Genomic DNA, 18558 nt, shown 5'->3' on the forward strand with positions numbered 1-18558 from the left:
ATTGCACTGGTGGTCCCTGTGCACACCCTGGATCTCAAGTGCGTGTCTGCGTGTGTGTGTGTGTGTGTGCGCGCGCGCAAGCGGGAAGGAAAGGCGGCGGGGGTTTTTGTGAAAGGCTTGAGCCCATTTGGTTGAACTGTTGCTCCGCCCCTCCTTCCTCGCCGCCAGCATCTCCTCACATGCACGGTGAAAGCTGGCGAATTACAGCGGTGGCAGAGCTCCACCTATAGTTTTCATTCATCCCTCCTCCGTTGCCACAATCCCAACCACGTGCCCTCTGCATACTCGTCATCCCGCTCCTCCTCCTCCTCTCGCTTCTCCTTTCGGGCATTTAATACCATTCTAGATACACCTGTAAAGCTCTGTAAGCGATTGAAATTAAAATGCAATTGAAAATAACAACAAGCAGGTTTCTTCCAGGCTCAAATTGAGGCACGGGTGGCACAACTGTGATATGCCACCACCCGCAGCTCTGTTTTACAAGTGTTCTGTTCTAAAAATACTCACTTATTATGAGACTTACCCAAAAAGTGAAAATTATAAGATGCAATGCTCATTTAACCTCTTTCTACACTTGAAAGACAATGTTAAAATCTTTCCCAAAAATGCACAGAGAAAATTAATAAATGTTTTATGATGGCCTAGGTTTAACAAGATTATTTATTCACTTCGATGCATAGTTTTGGTGGTTAACTCCAGGTTATAGTTGCAAAGCTGGTCAAAAAATCTGTTGAATGGGTGTGTTTTCAAAGAGCAGAAAATTTAAGAGCGTATTTGGAGATATTAAGTATTTGTCATTTGTTTGCGATAACTTTTCATGATTATCCCTCAATTGTGAGGAAACAATATTCTGCACCATTGCGGAGGCTCCTCTGGATAATCTATCCCAGAGCATTCCATTCAATAGAAAAATAACATTGTATAAAATAATGACCAAGAGGAATACATGTAGTAATTCATTGCACATTTCCCACAAACTGTGCAATAAATGTTCTTGTTTGAGTGCGGAATAATGAAGCCACAAAGTTTGCTGAAATTCCATTTCTATTTTGTGGCCCATTAAACACAGTCAATGACATTAGTAATATCATAAGTAAATACGATATTAGCCGTGTGACTTCAAGGAAATGGAGGAGAATAAAAACAAGCTGTTTCTGATTGTGGTTGTGCTGCACAGCATTGTGCTACTGCAAGGTGCTATGAGAATTTAGTCAAAAAGGGGTCAAAAATATGACGCTCGCATGTGGAGGTCTTTTGATCACAATGTTGTGAAGCTTCATTTTTCTCTAATGAGTATTCAATTAGTTTCACACATAGGTGTCAAACTCAAGGCCTGCGAGCCAAATCCGGCCCACCACATCATTTTATGTGGCATGTCGCCTCAATTATGGCATGCAAGCTTTGCTCCGTAAATAAAGCACTGAGTGTTGCATTGTTGTAATTTTTATTTATTTTATTTTCTATGAACAATGGTGAAATTATTTTACTTCTATGGGAATTGAGAATTTTACCTCACACATTGTCTGTACAGTTAAAAAAGGTGTTTAAAGTCCATTACTACCTATTGGAAACTTGTTTTAAACTCCAGGTTATTTTTGTTCAAAAAAATTCTCATGGGAACTGGCCCTTTAGTATTTGTAAGCAAGACTGATATTGATTCAGATCAATACAGTATACAGTATTGCGCTGATGTATTTGGAGCACGCCCGTCTCCCTTTTGTCAGTGTGTTGGCCCCATCAATTTTATCACTCACGTTATAGCTTTCATTTAACTGATTGCTCCCTTCCGTCTAGACTCTACTCTTCTTATCAATGGCTTCCGCCCCCTCACCCACACCAACCCTTCTCTCTCCATCGCCATCTACAAGCAACAACAGCTTGCTGACGGCTTTCCAATTACAGTGGGGGCTGATGGGACCGGGGGACCGATGGGGACGACTGCCGCATGTTGATGTTTGGACCCTGGCGTCAGAACAAGACCAGGCGGAGAGGTGAGGCAAGAGGCAGGGGACACGACATTGCACAAAGTGACAAAGCAGCCTTGAGAAGTGAATCGGTTGACGAGTGCTTCTTTTCATCTTTCTGCCATTCGTGTGATGTCCGACTTGTGCATTATGAAAGGCAACAGGGTAACAGGTCTCATGTTTGAACATATTAACATGACAGCGTTTGCAGTGATGCTATATACTTCATGTACTTAACGACATAGAGGGTGTGAAGCAGGGAAAATCAAAAGCAATGATGCAACCATGAAAGAAGCACAATTCAATTTGATTGATATTTCACATTCATGCACTACTTAATACATTCATCAAAGCAGTCAATGTGCCATTTCAGTTCATTTTGTACTCTTACTTCATACTGTTTTTATTTTAATTTTGCCTGAATTCTTTTTCAATTTTTAGGCAGGAATTTATGACAGATGCTTGCACTTTACACTTAGAATGTAATTAAAATTACTATAATTGTACTAAAATGTGCCTCTACAGTAAATTAAGGTTAAATGGAGGTGATGGAGTGTTGCAAAGGTACTAACAGTGGTTCGTCTAATAAATAAAACAACAACAACAACAACAACAGATGCGTGAGAAGCATATTCCATCTTTACTCTGTTGACTGCTGCTTTTCTTCCCTTTCACATATTTCCTTTCTTGGAAAGGAACAATAGAAGCTGCAGGATCCATTATGTGCTCACACAAGTTGCAGATCTGTTTCTTACAAACAACAACCAGCCTGGCCTCAGTAACAATGGCAAAGTCATTGAACAGCGATGCATTAAGTCAAATGCAATGCAACTGCATTTATTACACGATTGCAATCAGCATCCATGGAAATTGCAAGGTGAGGAATTGATTAGCCTAAGGCTAGATTTATACTGGTGGTTCCAATTCTATTTCCATGTCTAAGTCAAGTGGCACCTAACCCTTATGACTGTGTTTACAGTTGAACACATGAAATAACCCATATGTACAAACGCCCAAACCAAACCTAATGCCAAAAGTAAGCAAGAATGCATTAGCAGGGGTGCACATGACAGTTTTGGTCAGTTTTGCATAATTGCGTGGAGGCAAGTTAAACCTAGTGTTGGTAATTCCACAGACGACTACAGTTTAATGGAAAAAGAAGGAAAAAAAGGAAAGAAGTTGCTGCTTGGTGCTAATTTTTTTCCGCAACCCACTGACCCAAACCACTGGACGAACCTCAAAATTTAGGCATCGTCTGGCGCACATATTCACTCTATACCAGGAGTGCTCTGGCCCGATCCTCAAGGGCCGCTGTGCAGCCTGTTTTAGATGCCCCCCTCCTCCGACAGACCTTATTCAAATGATTAGGATCATTATCAGGCTTCTGCAAAGCATGCTGATGAGCTGAACATTTGAATCAGGTGTGTTGGAGGAGCAAGACATTTAAAACAGGATGGAGAGGGGCTCTTAAGGACCGGACTTGGGCACCGCTGCTCTTCACGGTGGTGGAATAGACCCGATGCTGGTAGTTCGGCAGATGAGCACAGGCCCGCAGATCAGAGAGAGGGCTGCGCCACTGTGGGAGTGGTTATCCCCATCTTCAATCAAGGCTGATCAAAGCGGCTCATTTCATTCCATTCAAATGCAGTGCGCTAATTGTGCACGAGTGTCTCGATATGGTGGGCCCTCAACTGAGCACTGGGAGCCCACCTCTCAGTCCTATTTGTTTGTGTGCCTCCACTCCCACCAGAGTTGAGCTACCCCATGGTATGGTTTTAGAAATCGGATTCAGATAGTTTTTATAACTGCTATTCATATATTTATGGATGAAATATTTCACGTTAGACCTGCCCCAGTGTCAAGGCTTGGATTGGCTTTCTACCACCAAATCATCATGACCACACATATCTCCAAGACACTCCTTCAACACCGCCGACCGTGGCGGAAAACCAGTCTGCCATCAGAATCATGCCTGGAATAACTTGTAAATTGTGTGATTCCCAAGTACGGTATAGGTGCCGGTCTCGTGTCGAGTAGACAACTATATACTGCTAGGGCTCTGTCCCAATTCCGCACAAATAGATGCGGTTCACTGCACAGCGAAAGTTGTTCTTAGTTAATACAACCCACATTTACATCACCACTAAGCCGATAACGCTAATGTCTGCCTGTCAAGCATGCCGTAGCCATGACCAAAGAACCTCCTTTGCCATTTTGGCCTTGGAAGCGCTTCAGAATTGACTTAACAATTACAAATAAATGACTCCTATCACATGTGAAGGATAATGCGCTTGATTGGATCTGCGAAGCCCACGGCAGGTTAACACGCAGATAACGAGACAATATTGCCGCCCCAGCTCGAGCGGCTGCGACCCAAAGTTGAATGTGAAAATGTCACGAGATGGCATTCATGTGGATGTTTTTCAGAGTTAACAGCAGCTTGTTTGAGCCGATTGCTTTCAAATGTGGCAGAAGTACTCATGGCTCTGTACTCAATTAAAGTACAGATACTTCTACATCTATAAAGGCAGAGGTGCCGTGACTCTTCAAGCTGTTTACTGCCACTCTCACCTGAATTGTAGGTATGTTATATGTTGTTTATTGAAACAAGTCACTGATTATTTTGTTTGTGTACATTTTTTGTTCCATTATTATAATTTGTTTTTTTAAACTTTTGTGTTCTACAATCAGGGCGGCCCGGTAGTCCAGTGGTTAGCACGTCAGCTTCACAGTGCAGAGGTACCGGGTTCGATTCCAGCTCCGGCCTCCCTGTGTGGAGTTTGCATGTTCTCCCCGGGCCTGCGTGGGTTTTCCCCGGGTGCTCCGGTTTCCTCCCACATTCCAAAAACATGCGTGGCAGGCTGTTTGAACACTCTAAATTGTCCCTAGGTGTGAGTGTGAGTGCGGATGGGTGTTCGTCTCTGTGTGCCCTGCGATTGGCTGGCAACCGATTCAGGGTGTCCCCCGCCTACTGCCCGGAGACAGCTGGGATAGGCTCCAGCCCCCCCCCCCCCCCCCCCCCCCCGCGACCCTCGTGAGGATCAAGCGGTACGGAAGATGAATGAATGAATGAATGCTCTACAATCGTTTTTATTATTATTTTTTTTAAAATATTTGTTATTTATTCCAGCTGCTCTGGCTTCTCTCTCTCCATGTCTCTCTCAGACCAAAAAAGGCTAATCAGCACTGTGCTTTGCATCTGATAATTGTTTGTCTTTTGCCATGCAAATAATGGGCTATCTCATTAGAAATAAGGCAATGACAATCAAGGCCAAGGAACGACAAATATAGAGCAAAGGGATATTTCAAGATGCTTTTGTATTTATTAGGTCCCTTTGATATTTTAACCTGTCCAATTTGATGGACTGTAGGCTAAATGTATGCCTGTCGGCATAAAGTGAAGGCAGTTTGGGAAATGCAATCCGTTACGACCTTCAGTTTGTCTCCCATACTAATGGAAATAATAAATAATTTGTTCAAGGTTCAATCTGTCCTTCACATAAAACATGTATTAACTATGTTAAGTCACCTTCATTAACTGCCGCCTAATTGTTACAACAACACAAAAAGGTAATAATAAAACAGTGCAAAGGCATATTGCAAAGGTCAAGCAAGTGTTTAAAAAAAAAAAAGAAGCTGACTGCTGTTGACGTTAAAACTTAAAACCAAAAGGAGCAAATATTACAAAATTGACAGTGCAGACCGTTTTTCATGTAAGATTTGCACACAAATTAACAGTTGAGTTAAATTTTGTTAATCCTTTCATGCACCAATAATGATAACCTGTAACTGATAACATGATAAACTGACCACTGTAGTAACCATCGTCCCTGAAAGGGTTCACCACATCAACAAAACATCAAGCATAACTTTCATTATGTAACAATATGCGAGTGTGAGTTTTCTGAGATGATGTAATTTGTCACTGCTCCTTTTTTGGGGTCAGGTGCAGTTTAAAAATTAAATTCAATAAAAAAGCTAAAAACATGTCCAAATTTTGTCATGCAAGGGCCACATACAGAACCATGCAAGGTCTGCTTTGAAATTCTTTGAAATGAATTTATTAAACACACTGAAATCAAGCAAGCAATAATGTATTGTTTACATTTTATAGTTATTTTGAAAACAGATTTTTAAAGCGGTTACTTGAGGATCATGCATGTTCATTAATCAGACCTTGCCACGAAGCCCAAAGTGGAAGAAATAACGTTTGGTTCTAAAATTGAATTATCTTTATTCACCGCAGTATTTTGAAGAAAAAATGTGTTCTAATTTTATTTGTTATGAGTTGATTTGCATCTTTGCATATCTTATAAAAGCTCTACAGTAAATTAAGCAACTTATTCATAGAAAACCACCTATTTTTTTTTTGTGTGTGTGTGTGTGTCTGTGACAAACACGCAGGTCAACCATCCGATCCAAACGGAGTTATAAACAGATGGTTAGTAAACGAGACTGTCGTATTATTGAGGGAAATTTTTCAAGGGTATGCTCGTGGGCTGCAAAAAGCGTCTGGGTAAGGGTAATGCGCACAAGGAACAAAGTCTTAACTCTGCATATCAAAGAGGCCAATTAGGCCAGGATGTGGTTAAAATGAGAAGCACGAACAAATCCGGCGTGAGTAGTTTATCTCATCCACATCCACACCCATACCAACACACACTTCTCCCGTTTTAGAGTGAAAAGTAAGCATTACAGACCTGAGTCTTCCCCGATGTCCAAGGGGGTAGCCGTGGCTGTGGGAGCGTCTGGGTACCGGCCTGTCGTCATCGTGGTAGTGATGCAGAGAAGGCGAGCGGGAATGAGATGACCTGGAACTGCCCGTGCTCTGGAGGCTGCTGTCGGGGAAGTCGCCATGACGACTCTGGAAATCACAGCAAAGGAGTGTATATTCATTTCAGATCATTTTAGATGTTTAGGTGTGTTGGAGGAGGGAAACATGTAAAACATGCAGGGGCTCTCGAGGCCCAAAACCATATTCACCAGACTACTCTTTTGCGAAGATCATATATTTGGAGTTATTACTAATTAACACCAATTTAAATTTAGCAAGTGTGATTTGGATTCCGTAGAAATCAGACTGTATGTACGTTTTCCAAAGCCAGATCAACTAAGGGGGAGAAAGAGTAGATGACTGTGTCCTCCACATACAGGTGAACATTGAAATCGTGAAAGGGGAACTGAAGTCATACAGCCATTTTCTTTTCACTCCTATGAGCCCCCACTATTCTGGACACCGTATTCTGATTAATGCTGTGCTGGTGGACTAAGAACAAAGCACATTAACCAGTTTTCATCGATGTCTAGGGCTGCCATTTTGCGTTAAACTGACATTTGCTGTCTCAATGCGAACGTCATGGCTCGCCTGTTTTCTGGGTTTGGTCACGAGAGCACTTTGATGTCAGTTTCAAAAACAACGATCAATCTCTGAGTTCACTTCATCCAACATCTTTCTCTTAACACTATTGGGTCAGCTCATTTTGTGTGTGTGTGTGGGGGGGGGGGGGGGGGGGGGACAGTGTCGGTAGCTTGACACTGTCTTACCTCCCCAAGGCTGCCCCCCTGATGCTGGCCAAAAGCAGGCAGGCTCCGCAGCGACGGCACGGGGGAGTGGCCCTGCTGGTGGCCGCGGGACTCTCGAGGAATCTGCCGGAGGGCGTGGACGCTGTCATTGCCGTTGAGGTTGTTGTCGCTTGCTGAGCGTAGCAGCGAGCGGGGGGACGGTGTGGGGCCAGTCACCCGGCGACGGTTGGCGTAGGAGGGCGTCTCCCGGAAAGGCACTGATGACATCGATGACAAAATTTGAGATGGTCCATTTTATTCTTTTCAAAGCAATACAAATTGTGTTCCATAATGTCCATATTTAAAATCAATAATACAGTGGCAATTAATACGGGACATTACGGGACACTATGTGATGTAATGGGACATGATACGACACAATGGGGAGCCTATGGCACACTCTGGGAAAAACAAACATTGTCAGAAACTATGGGACAAAATGTGTCATGATGAGACGTAATAGGTTACTGGTAGGACAAAATGGGACAAAGGGGGACCCAATAGGACATAATGGGGCATGATGTAACACCATTGGGAGCCTAGGTGACAAAACGGGTCAAAATTGAGGACTTTATGGGACACAGTAGGGGAAATTATGGGAGACTATTGTACAAAATGGGACATGATGAGACACTGTGGGACAAAATGGCATGCAAGAGAGGATATCACAGGACAAACTTGGCCATGTATGGCGTTGGGGAGCGTAAGAGACACACTAAGCCAAAAGGAGGCATAATGGGATTATTTAGATGTTACAACCTATGGTTTAGTGTCCCAAAGTTAATACGGACCATTTCAATGTTGTACCATTCATTGTATTCACGACTTGATTAAGATAAATCAATGTTCCATTTTGTCACATTGAAAAAAAATGTGATTGTGTTTTAGAGGTTCCACTGCAACTGATACTAATTGAGTGAAATTGAAGCTATTTGAAAGATCTATTGCAGAATGTGCAAGACTGTATGCTGCCTTACATGAACATGCTGGTATTGTTGTGTTGTACAGTGTATACCGTCTGTGCATATGTACACTAGATGGCAGAGTTTTCCTGCATGTAGCAGTTTGGTTCAGCAAGGGGTGGGTGGGGGATCTGATAACTCCCCTCCCCTCCCCCACCAAAAACTTCTCTGCATCTCTTTAATCTCACGTTCTTCATGTTCCCTGCTTTTTACTCCATGTCCCTTTATATCTCCCCGCCGTGACATCTTTCTTTCTGAAGCCTTCACAGCCTTAAAACCTGGAGGAAGGATTGTCAAAATACGAGTCACTCACCAACATCTGATGCTTTGTGGACCTTTATGATTTCAGCCAGATCAAAGTTCCCTGCTATAATAGCCACCTGGAGGATGACGACGGACATTTTATGAAGCATAACGTTGAGCTCAACAGAGAAGAACATTCATTGCAGTGCTCAACTTTGATTATTTAGCAGGGTGCACACGTTCTGCTAATTGCTCGGTATGACTCTGATCAAAGTCAGCAAAGGCCAGATTGTCGGACGTTTCTAAAAGATTATCCTGAGTGGTTATCGTGTGATGTGGCCTGTGAATGAGTTTTCCCTAATGCGCACAGAAAATACCTGACAATCATAAATGTCAACCCCGTTCTCTATGTACGATAAAACGTCAGGCCACAACTCAGAATGATTGCCAATTATATTTCCCCCAACTTGAAATCAAAGTCAGCAAAGTGCTTGGAAAAAGTTGAAAAATCGTAACCGCTACGATTGTTCAATATTTTCAATAAAAAATGCAAAGTTTGGCTGAGCCTTGGGTTTGGAACAAGCATTTTTTTTCCCTTGTGATCAAAGTCAGCAAAAGTTTGATAATGAGATTTCTGAAAGTTTATGCTGAGCCTGTGATCCTGTGGTGTGTAATAAGACTGATTATTCAAATTTGGCCCAATTGTTAGTATGCGTGTCCTGTGCTTGAAGTCGCTATCCTAAATATTGAAGAAGTTGAACATTAAACATTGCTGGTTGTTTTCTGAGCAGATCAGGGAGGACAAAAACAATCACTTAATATACTGCCCACCACAAGATAATTGTTAAGTCAAACCATTTAGAGATATTCGAGAATTGTGCCTCTGCTGATTTTGACCTAAGGGGAGGGACAATATTCAAATTTGGCCCAATTTCCAGGATGTGCATATCACACTTCCGGTCATTTAATCCGAAACATTGCACGGGTTTTACATTTACGATCAATAGATGGTTTCTATACCGGTGGGAAATGGAGGAAAATGCTTAAATTTGGCCCAATTGCCGGGGTGTATGTACCCCGCTTCAGGTTGCTTTATCGTAAATATTGAACAAGTTTAACATTAAAGATTGCTGACCATGTTCTCAGCATATTAGAGGGGCGAGAAAAAAAAAATCCCTCTTCACCAAGCCCACACCACAGAATAAGTTTCAGGATAGGATCATAGCGACCAATGTCAAAGCTTAAAATGTTAAAAACCACAAATATGCACGTACCCCATTTAAGCTGAAGGGTCATACCTGAAAGGCAGTCTGGCTGTTGTAATTCTTGATTTCCTTGTTGGCGCCCCGAAAGAGAAGAACCCGAGCACAGCTGTCCTGAATGACATTAAAGACATTTACGTGTTATGAGCTGCCACAATCGGGTGAACGGGCGCCATTTTCCCCCCAACTTTTAATTGGTCTGCCTATTAGACAGGTGTGGTGGAGGTCAGATGACTGTCTGTATGTGCAGACTTTTAAATGTCACCTTGTACAAATAGCACTAAAGTCTAGCTGGAGAGGGAGAGAAACACTCGAGAAGAGAAGAGATCAATATACGAGCTGTCGCGGAAACAAAGTGAGCAGAAAAAGACGAAAAAGCCTGTGGGGATGTTTGAGCCAACATCATCATCCATGCTGCACTTGGCATTTGATGGAAAAATGACTTTTTATTTGTTTGTGACCACAATATACTTTTTTTTTCTCACAAAGACTCGACAAGCAGCGAACACAACGTTAAGTCCACTAGCACAATCAGATGCTTTGCCAAATCCTTTTGGTCCTTTAAAGATGGCATACGGTGTTACATTTATTTTCATCTTTAAAAACAGTTCCCAAGTGTCTTAATAATGTGAATTGTGAATTTCTTCAAGCTTTTTGTAATAGTGGATCTTTTCTAATGCATTGTCAAATTATTCAACATATTATTTTCATCATCAGAACATAAACAGCATTTTAGCCATATATCTGGATAGGAAATGTGTGATCTTATGTGCCCCCCCCCCCCCACCCACCACCAGTAGCACTGACATGCTCCTTCCAGCATTTAAATTGCCCATCCTTGGCATACATCATGCTGAACAGGATGTGTCCTATTATGTCCTCTTTTTAAAGTACAATTACCGAGCCGAGCTGATAGCTACAGTTAGTGTGAGGAAGCCCAAGCTGTCTTTCTTTTCTAACTCACGGCCATGTACTTAGTGTAACTGTGTACACAGAGCCCTAAGGCAAGGTAAAATCCACTAGTAGATTGATGGACACATCTACAGGCCCACACGTGCGGGGGCTAGCTGTTCAGCTTCAGCGTTGGGGGCTAGGGGCGGTCAATATGTAATTTAACACTGAGCACAGAATGAACAGGACATGCACAGGCAAGCACAGAGGCTGCAAATTCAGTGAGTCACGTGTTTGGTTAAAATGCATTCCTAAATTCATAAATGGCTGACTACATGAAGACATTATATAAAATCTCAAATGGTTAAATGTTAAATAGGTAGAAAATACGGATAACAACAAATGTGATGAAGTATAAAAAAGAAACGCAAATAAGACATAAATCTATGAAATGAGTGCAATACATGCAGAACAAACAAAGGAAAAATAACGAACAAAATAAAAACATGAAAATGACAAAAACAATACAATAAAATGCTGTATATTAACACAGAATAAAAAAACATGAATTCACAAATACATATCAATACACATTAAATAAACATCATGACAACAATAAACAAAAACAACTGCAAAACTTAAAACTAAACAAAATAATGTCTATCACAGAATAAAATCAAATTAAGCAAATATGTAACATTATTCAATGGGGTTCTCGTTAAATAATTACATTTTGACGAAATGATGTACATGTTTTTATAGATTGATCTTCTCCAAGCCATTTACGAAATACATTTAAAAAATATAATAATGGGTTCTATTGTAATGGGTGCTAATCCTGAAATTTCCATGATGACTTTTTCAAAACCAGGTTTAAAAGTCCATTGTAACCTTTAATTAACAGACGCGGATATATGATGACCTCAGTTAAAGACGGAGACATGTAAATATTATTGGACATCAACCAGTTTTACGAGCATACGTAAAAGTTGAAAGAAAAGTGCCTGTAGCAGGCTAAGAGCTACTCTGAAGCTAACTGAGCCATGACCTTGTAAGATTTATCCCAAAACATCCTCCAGCGGGTGTGTGCCTTGTGTGTGGGGGTACATTTCGGTCTTCCACATTGATTATAAAAACAGGGTTCAGCAAAAGGTGAAGTAAAAGTAAGTAAGATAACTTTTAAAAAGTAGCATATACTGTAAGGAGCACTCCAAATAATACAAACAATACACATAACCGGTACATTTAACAATGCGGTTGTCGTTTGTGTAACTGCAATGCATCATGTTGAGGTCGCAGCGCAGTAACCACGTTCACATTTGATATTGAGATTTTGAGCGTCGTGAAGTGGGGAATATTTAGAAGCATAATAAAAACATAAGGTTTAGGTGTGTGCGCATAGTGTGGTATGCTAATTGGACTCTGTGCTGGCGACTAAAAGTAAGCCTTTTCCCCTCTTGTTTACAAAGACAGCACACGGTGTACATTGAGACTCGGAGAAGCCAATTAGTGCGTGCACCATCGGCGTTTCAACAGCAAATCACTCGGAACAACATTCCAAGACATCTTCAGCGTGGCTTTACACTACAGTCGCTTAATTGACCATGTTCAGTCATGTTTAAAGAAAAAGACAGATGCCTCCTGTCACCGCTGTGTTTGTACATTGGATAATGCAGCAGGCACTTCATTTAGTGATTTTTTTTTTCGAGTTTTTTTGGTAATTTAAAAGAAGAGCGATTGCATTCATTCTGTGTGGAACTGATTAGTTGACTTGTTTCTCAGTTGACTTTACGAAGGCTCTGGCAACGCCTCTCTCCCTCCTGGTGACAATTTAAACATCCATCGAATTTACGTGAGCAGACAGTAACACCTTGCGATCGCTAATAACCAAAGAACTCCTCCTGTTGCCACAAATGTAGAAAAGCGCTCATCTTTCACGGTTTGGAATCCTCTCGCCTTTGGATGTATTGATCTCAGACAGCGGCTTGAATTGCGCCTGCCCATTTGGCTACGTGATTGTAGACGACAGTGGAGATAAAAGGGTCTGGAGCTTTTCGTGAGCCCCCCCCCCACCGATCCCCGACTGCTAAAGCCTGCCTGTTTCACAGATCAATCTGCTCATCTCGGTGTTGCATCTCCACAGGGAGAAGAACGGGGATTTCTCTCTAATACACAAAGAGCCCAAACTCTTTTTTACCCAAGTCAAGAAGATGCAGGCCTGAACACAAATAGAACTACGATACATGAATACTATCTTTATAGAATGAATAGAAGAACAGAACTCAGCTATTTTTATAAAAATGAACACGGGTCAATTTGACCCGCAACACAACAGAAGGGGTGGTCGATGCATTCAAACTACATCACCACACTACATTCAAGCATCATTCATCATTCGGGCATCATGACATCAATATTCAGTGAGGTTATAATGGTATCGTATTGTGACAAAAATGCAATATTGAGATTTGAGATTTGATGCTGCTTTATCGATATGGTATCGTGTCAGACCCCAGTATCATACATCATCATACATCAATATTTGATGATGGTGTATCAATACCATCAGTGACAGACGACACAGGACATTGCAATATCCGAATGTCATACTGGTGTACTCAAACTGTATCATGACAGACGTATTGTGCTGTATTGTGTGGATATGATCGATCGAAATATCCATATTTGATGCTGTTGTATTGTGCAGGCAATGGCGGGATGCATCGGAATGTCAGTATATCATGCTGAATTGTAACACAGATACAGGCCGTTCGTTACATTGCACAAGCAGTATGGAATGTTTGTGATATTAATGCTCGTGTAGTCAAGCTGTATCATGTCAGACAATGGTGCGCTGTGTGATTATATACACTTTTGATCCTGGTATAGGGCTACCGTTTCGTGATATATGTATCGATAATAGAGAGTCCCTGCATGTTTATGTTTTACAGTTCTCCCAACATTCAATAAATGTATGAAACGTGCAGCATAGACTGTGGTTCTTCTTTCGCACGTGTTAGGGCATTAGAATAAAGAAGGCTACAGTAAAAAAACTTTAAATAAAACAATCATTTACAAAAATAGACGATATAGTTGTGGCACGAACGATGAACTGCAATAGAAGTGAGGAATGCAATTGATAAAAAGTGGTACCTGGTTGTAGAGTGCACACACATGCAGAGCCGTGTTCCCGGAAGCGTTTTGGGCGCTCATATCCGCTCCGTAAAACAGGAGATGTTCCAGGTGCTGCACGTGGCCATAGCGGCATGACTGCAAGTACAGGAATCAATCAAAGTCTGCTTTACGAAATGGCTGAACAAGAGAGCCAAATTGATTTAATAAGATGTCAAATAACTTTTTCAACAGATTTCAGCACAATTGGCACCAGTTGTAAAAGTGGTGGAGACCATCATAGTTTGCGCTTCAGATAATTGATGGTTTGCACTATTGAAAATTTGAGAGATCACTGCAAGCACAAAATTAAATTTGAGGAGATGTTAATTGGAAGTGTCAGTAGAAGAGGCCAAAAACTGTGAAATCTATTGCTTCAAGAAAGTAAGCCAAGAAAGTAAGCCAGCCACCTTATAAAGTATCAAGTACAACTTTATTGTCAAATGTGCTGTATGTTTAACATACAATTTATAGAAGCCATGTTTTGTTTGAATTGATTTGATTTATTTATTCCTCTTTGAGTCTGTGGGAATTGAATGGATCTGCCCATTGTGTCAAATATTGTATTTAAAACTTAGGACATCACACCTAAAAAACAGCTCGGGAGATGCCAGTACCAAAGTCAAAGTGAACTGAAATTACCCAGATGCAAGGAAATACAGAGTTGAAAGTAGTTTTGTCAAAGGTGATATGGCATGACCCCTTGTGACTGGTTCCAAATCAGACCTTACAGAAGCGGGATTTAAAGACACAAAATCATCTACCTCAATTCGTCTCAGGCATCGTTTAGCAGATGCAATTTTGGGTGCCCGTGGTTCGGAGATCAGCTTCCACATCATGAATAATCAGTTTTGGAAGCGTTTCTGCACATGTAAACCTTCAGTAAAGAAGCCCATACAGTATAGAATTTGCGAACAGCACTTGCACGTAAGTCACCTGGTGTATCTCCTGCCAGCCGTTCTCGTCTACGCAGCCGACCTGTGCATGGTCGTGCAGCAGCAGTTCGCAGCAATAAGGGTCTCCTCCCACCATAGAGCTGTGGTAGAGGGGAGTTAGCCCCCGACTGTCCTTGTAGTCCGGAGATGCGCCCAAGTCTAACAGCGTCTGAGGGATATGGGGGTGGGGAAGGGGGGGAAAAGGAGGGTGATTTGTTGTGGAAGCTTAAAGCAAGTGTCATGTTCATGTTATAGCTTTAAAGGTAATGGGGCTGGGCAAGTCTTGTAATAAGAAAAATACTGTATTGTGACTGACAACTGTATGGTGTATGGCCAAATCTGGACCCCCACATCATTTTATGTGGCCTGCAAAAGCCAATCAAACATGTCAACTTCCATAATACCTCCTAAAATCTGGACCAAAATTTCAAATTCTCATATGTAATAAATAACAGAGATAATGTACGCCTTTTCCTGGTCCCAAACCCCTCATTACAGTAATTTAAATAGTTGAAAAACAATAATTACACTTGACTTCTTTATATGGTTTCACATGTAGTCATAACAGCCCTCCAAGGGAAACGATAACTACTGTATTTTCCGCACTATAAGGCGCACCTAAAAGTATTCCATTTTCTCAAAAGTGCGCCTTATAATCCGATGCACCTTATATGCGGATCAATATTTTGATTTCAAATGTTCTGTAAAGTGCTTTGTTTCAGCTGCAGCGGTTGTGAAAGCTCTATATAAATAAAACTGTATTGTATTGTATTACCTTTAGTATAGATCCATCTAGTGGCTGAATAATGCAACCGCAGCCACTATTGTAGCTTGTCTTCTATGCGCCTTGTAATGCGGCGCACCCTATACATGAAAACTGTTTTTAAATAGGCCATTCTTTGAAGGTGCGCCTTATAATACGAAGCGACTTACAGTGCGGAAAATACGGTACAATGTGGCCCGTGACAGAAATGAGTTTGACACCCCTGATCTATAAAGTCCATTAATTATATGTACAAACCCTTTTACCTTCTTAGAAGGTACACCAACAGCATTTTTATCCGACTAATAAAAACATAGTAATGATGGAATTCAGGTGTAAGCAGGTTCAGGATATTTTGAAGGGTAGGTTTTTCTTTTTGTCTACAGATTGCGATTCATGTATCTTTCATTAAATTGCTCAATTGTTTTTAAAGACGTCATCCATTAAAACAACACAAAGCATGTCCATATCCTGTGCACAAAATAACAAAAAGAGAATCAATGGCCTACTGTGGTAGGAAAAAAAAGTTTTGGAAATCAATTAAATGAGTCATGCATGTTATTTGAGTCAGCACAGACGGACGTCGTACAAGAGCCGTCAGTAAATGTCACATCATTCAGAGGTGACGCGCGAAGCTTCATACGGAGCAAAATTGCTCAAGCACACTCCAGCGGAGGAAATTGCCCGCTCGCAAACCCCTGTTCTGCCAAATTGGCCCAGTAGGTCTATTGTTGTGGAGAAATGAATGAAAGAGCTGAGTCACCCTTTCTGCTGCCATGACAGTGAGAGTTCATGGTGGGTGATACATTCCAGACCTACCCGCTACAGAAAGACCATGTACAATACTTTTTTTAAATGGATAGCTTTACCACTTCCATGCAGTAAAACTGATTCAAACACACTTCAACTGGTTAAAACACAGAAGATTTTAAGATAAGAGCCGTCATTTGGACAGTTTTATGCTTTGACTTTAGGCCGGGCACTGTAACCAGCAGTAGTTTGGCAAATAGTGAACAGCTTTTCACAAATGAAACGTCACGCTGCTTAATGCCGCTCCCAGCTGAGGTTTACAGTCAAACTAAAAATAAAACTGAATTATATGTAAATAACCAAACAACTGAACTGCTATCTTAATGTTAACATATAATGGAAACTGCCCTTGACATGCTAGGCTTTACCATTGATATTTGCAATTTGGTGGAGCAAAACAAGTGGACGGTGTGTGATGTCGGCAAGCTACTTTCCTCTCAAACGTTCAATAAATTGTTTTAAAAAATGGATATCTGCCACAGACAGATGAATTCACTCCTCAAAAAAATATAAATAAATAAAAATCTGCGTAAACACTGTGTTGTGTGTGCATGCTAGGGTCACTCACAATGAGTGCGGTGTGGTTCTTGCTGCGCACGGCCTTGTGCAGGGAGGTGATGCCGTCTTTTGTTCTGAAGTCCAGATGAGCGCCGCCGCTCTTCAGCACCTTGATGAGTTCCGCGCATCCCTCCAGCTGCACCGCCAGCGTCAGAGGGCATTCTACACCATGAAGGCACAAGGATGCAAATAAGCAAAACAACAACATATACAACAGTATGTCATTTTATTCCTCAAATGTCAACTAGGAATAAATTGACCTATTCTTTGGCTTACTATAAAATATTCTTTAGGCCTCCATAGAAAAGGCCAGTACTTCTCAAACTTTTTAAAAGTACAGCGATGCCTTAAGATAAAAATCTATTTTGTTTTGTGACCATGCTTGTTCTATAAGTTGAAAGACATGGATCTCAAATCATCGTATTCCGTTGAAATGGATAGAAATTCCATTAATGTGTTCCTGCTTCCAAATTTTTTTTAAATCTGAAAAAGAAGACTCGGTAATATTGCACTTTAGAAGAACCTACAGTGATAACATTCCAAAATAGAATGCAAAGAATTTGTATTTTGCCACATTTTTTGTTTCATTAGAACGGACATTTTACTGCTCTGACACTGGCCATCAGGGGTTAGTCAAGTCAAGTCAGCTTTTATTGTCAAATATGCTCTATGTGTAACATACAGCACAGATGAAATTACGTTCCTCTCTCAACCACAGTGCAAACATGTAGTGCATTGAACACACACAGCTAAAATTTACATTAAAATTCCATAAGACATAAATATATAAATATGTTAAATAAAATTGAATAAACAAATAGCAACAACAGACAACCAAGGGCACTTATTATTGTATATTCATAGTTACTTGTTTTAAGTGCAATAATCGGATGCCAGATGCTGGGGGATGGACACGGATTGTGGCAGGAGGCAGGGGTAGACAGGGGCGGGGGTGGGGGGCAGAACATGGAGGGAGTTTAGTCTCCTGACCGCCTGGTGGAATAAACTGTTCTTGAGCCTGGTGGATTTAGCAGAGAGACATCGCAGCCTCGGGCGGCCCGGTAGTCCAGTGGTTAGCACGTCGGCTTCACAGTGCAGAGGTACCGGGTTCGATTCCAGCTCCGGCCTTCCTGTGTGGAGTTTGCATGTTCTCCCCGGGCCTGCGTGGGTTTTCTCCGGGTGCTCCGGTTTCCTCCCTCATTCCTAAAACATGCATGGCAGGCTGATTGGACGCTCTATTGTCCCTCGGTGTGAGTGTGGGCGTGGATGGTTGTTCGTCTCTGTGTGCCCTGCGATTGGCTGGCAACTGATTCAGGGTGTCCCCCGCCCACTGCCCGAAGACGGCTGGGATAGGCTCCAGCACCCCCCGCGACCCTAGTGAGGATCAAGCGGTTCGGAAAATGGATGGATGGACATCGCAGCCTCCTCCCCGACGGA

At 41.7% G+C, this 18558-nt stretch overlaps 1 protein-coding gene across 6 annotated transcripts in view; it reads right to left on the reverse strand.

The window, feature by feature from the left end:
• Window positions 1–18558, reverse strand: part of shank3a (SH3 and multiple ankyrin repeat domains 3a) — a 194398-nt gene that overhangs the window by 62500 nt on the left and 113340 nt on the right. For all 6 annotated transcript variants that reach the window (XM_086109498.1, XM_086109496.1, XM_086109497.1 and 3 more), the window contains 7 exons: window positions 17132–17283; window positions 14992–15159; window positions 14038–14154; window positions 10030–10107; window positions 8802–8868; window positions 7509–7744; window positions 6665–6828 (listed from right to left, as the gene is read on the reverse strand). In XM_086109498.1, the coding sequence (XP_085965624.1) occupies window positions 6665–6828; window positions 7509–7744; window positions 8802–8868; window positions 10030–10107; window positions 14038–14154; window positions 14992–15159; window positions 17132–17283 (982 nt within the window). The remainder of the gene's footprint in view (window positions 1–6664; window positions 6829–7508; window positions 7745–8801; window positions 8869–10029; window positions 10108–14037; window positions 14155–14991; window positions 15160–17131; window positions 17284–18558) is intronic.

This window comes from Hippocampus guttulatus, chromosome 4 (assembly GCF_054856545.1).
Source record: "Hippocampus guttulatus isolate MCC_2025c chromosome 4, RoL_Hgut_1.0, whole genome shotgun sequence".
Lineage (NCBI taxonomy): Eukaryota > Metazoa > Chordata > Actinopteri > Syngnathiformes > Syngnathidae > Hippocampus > Hippocampus guttulatus.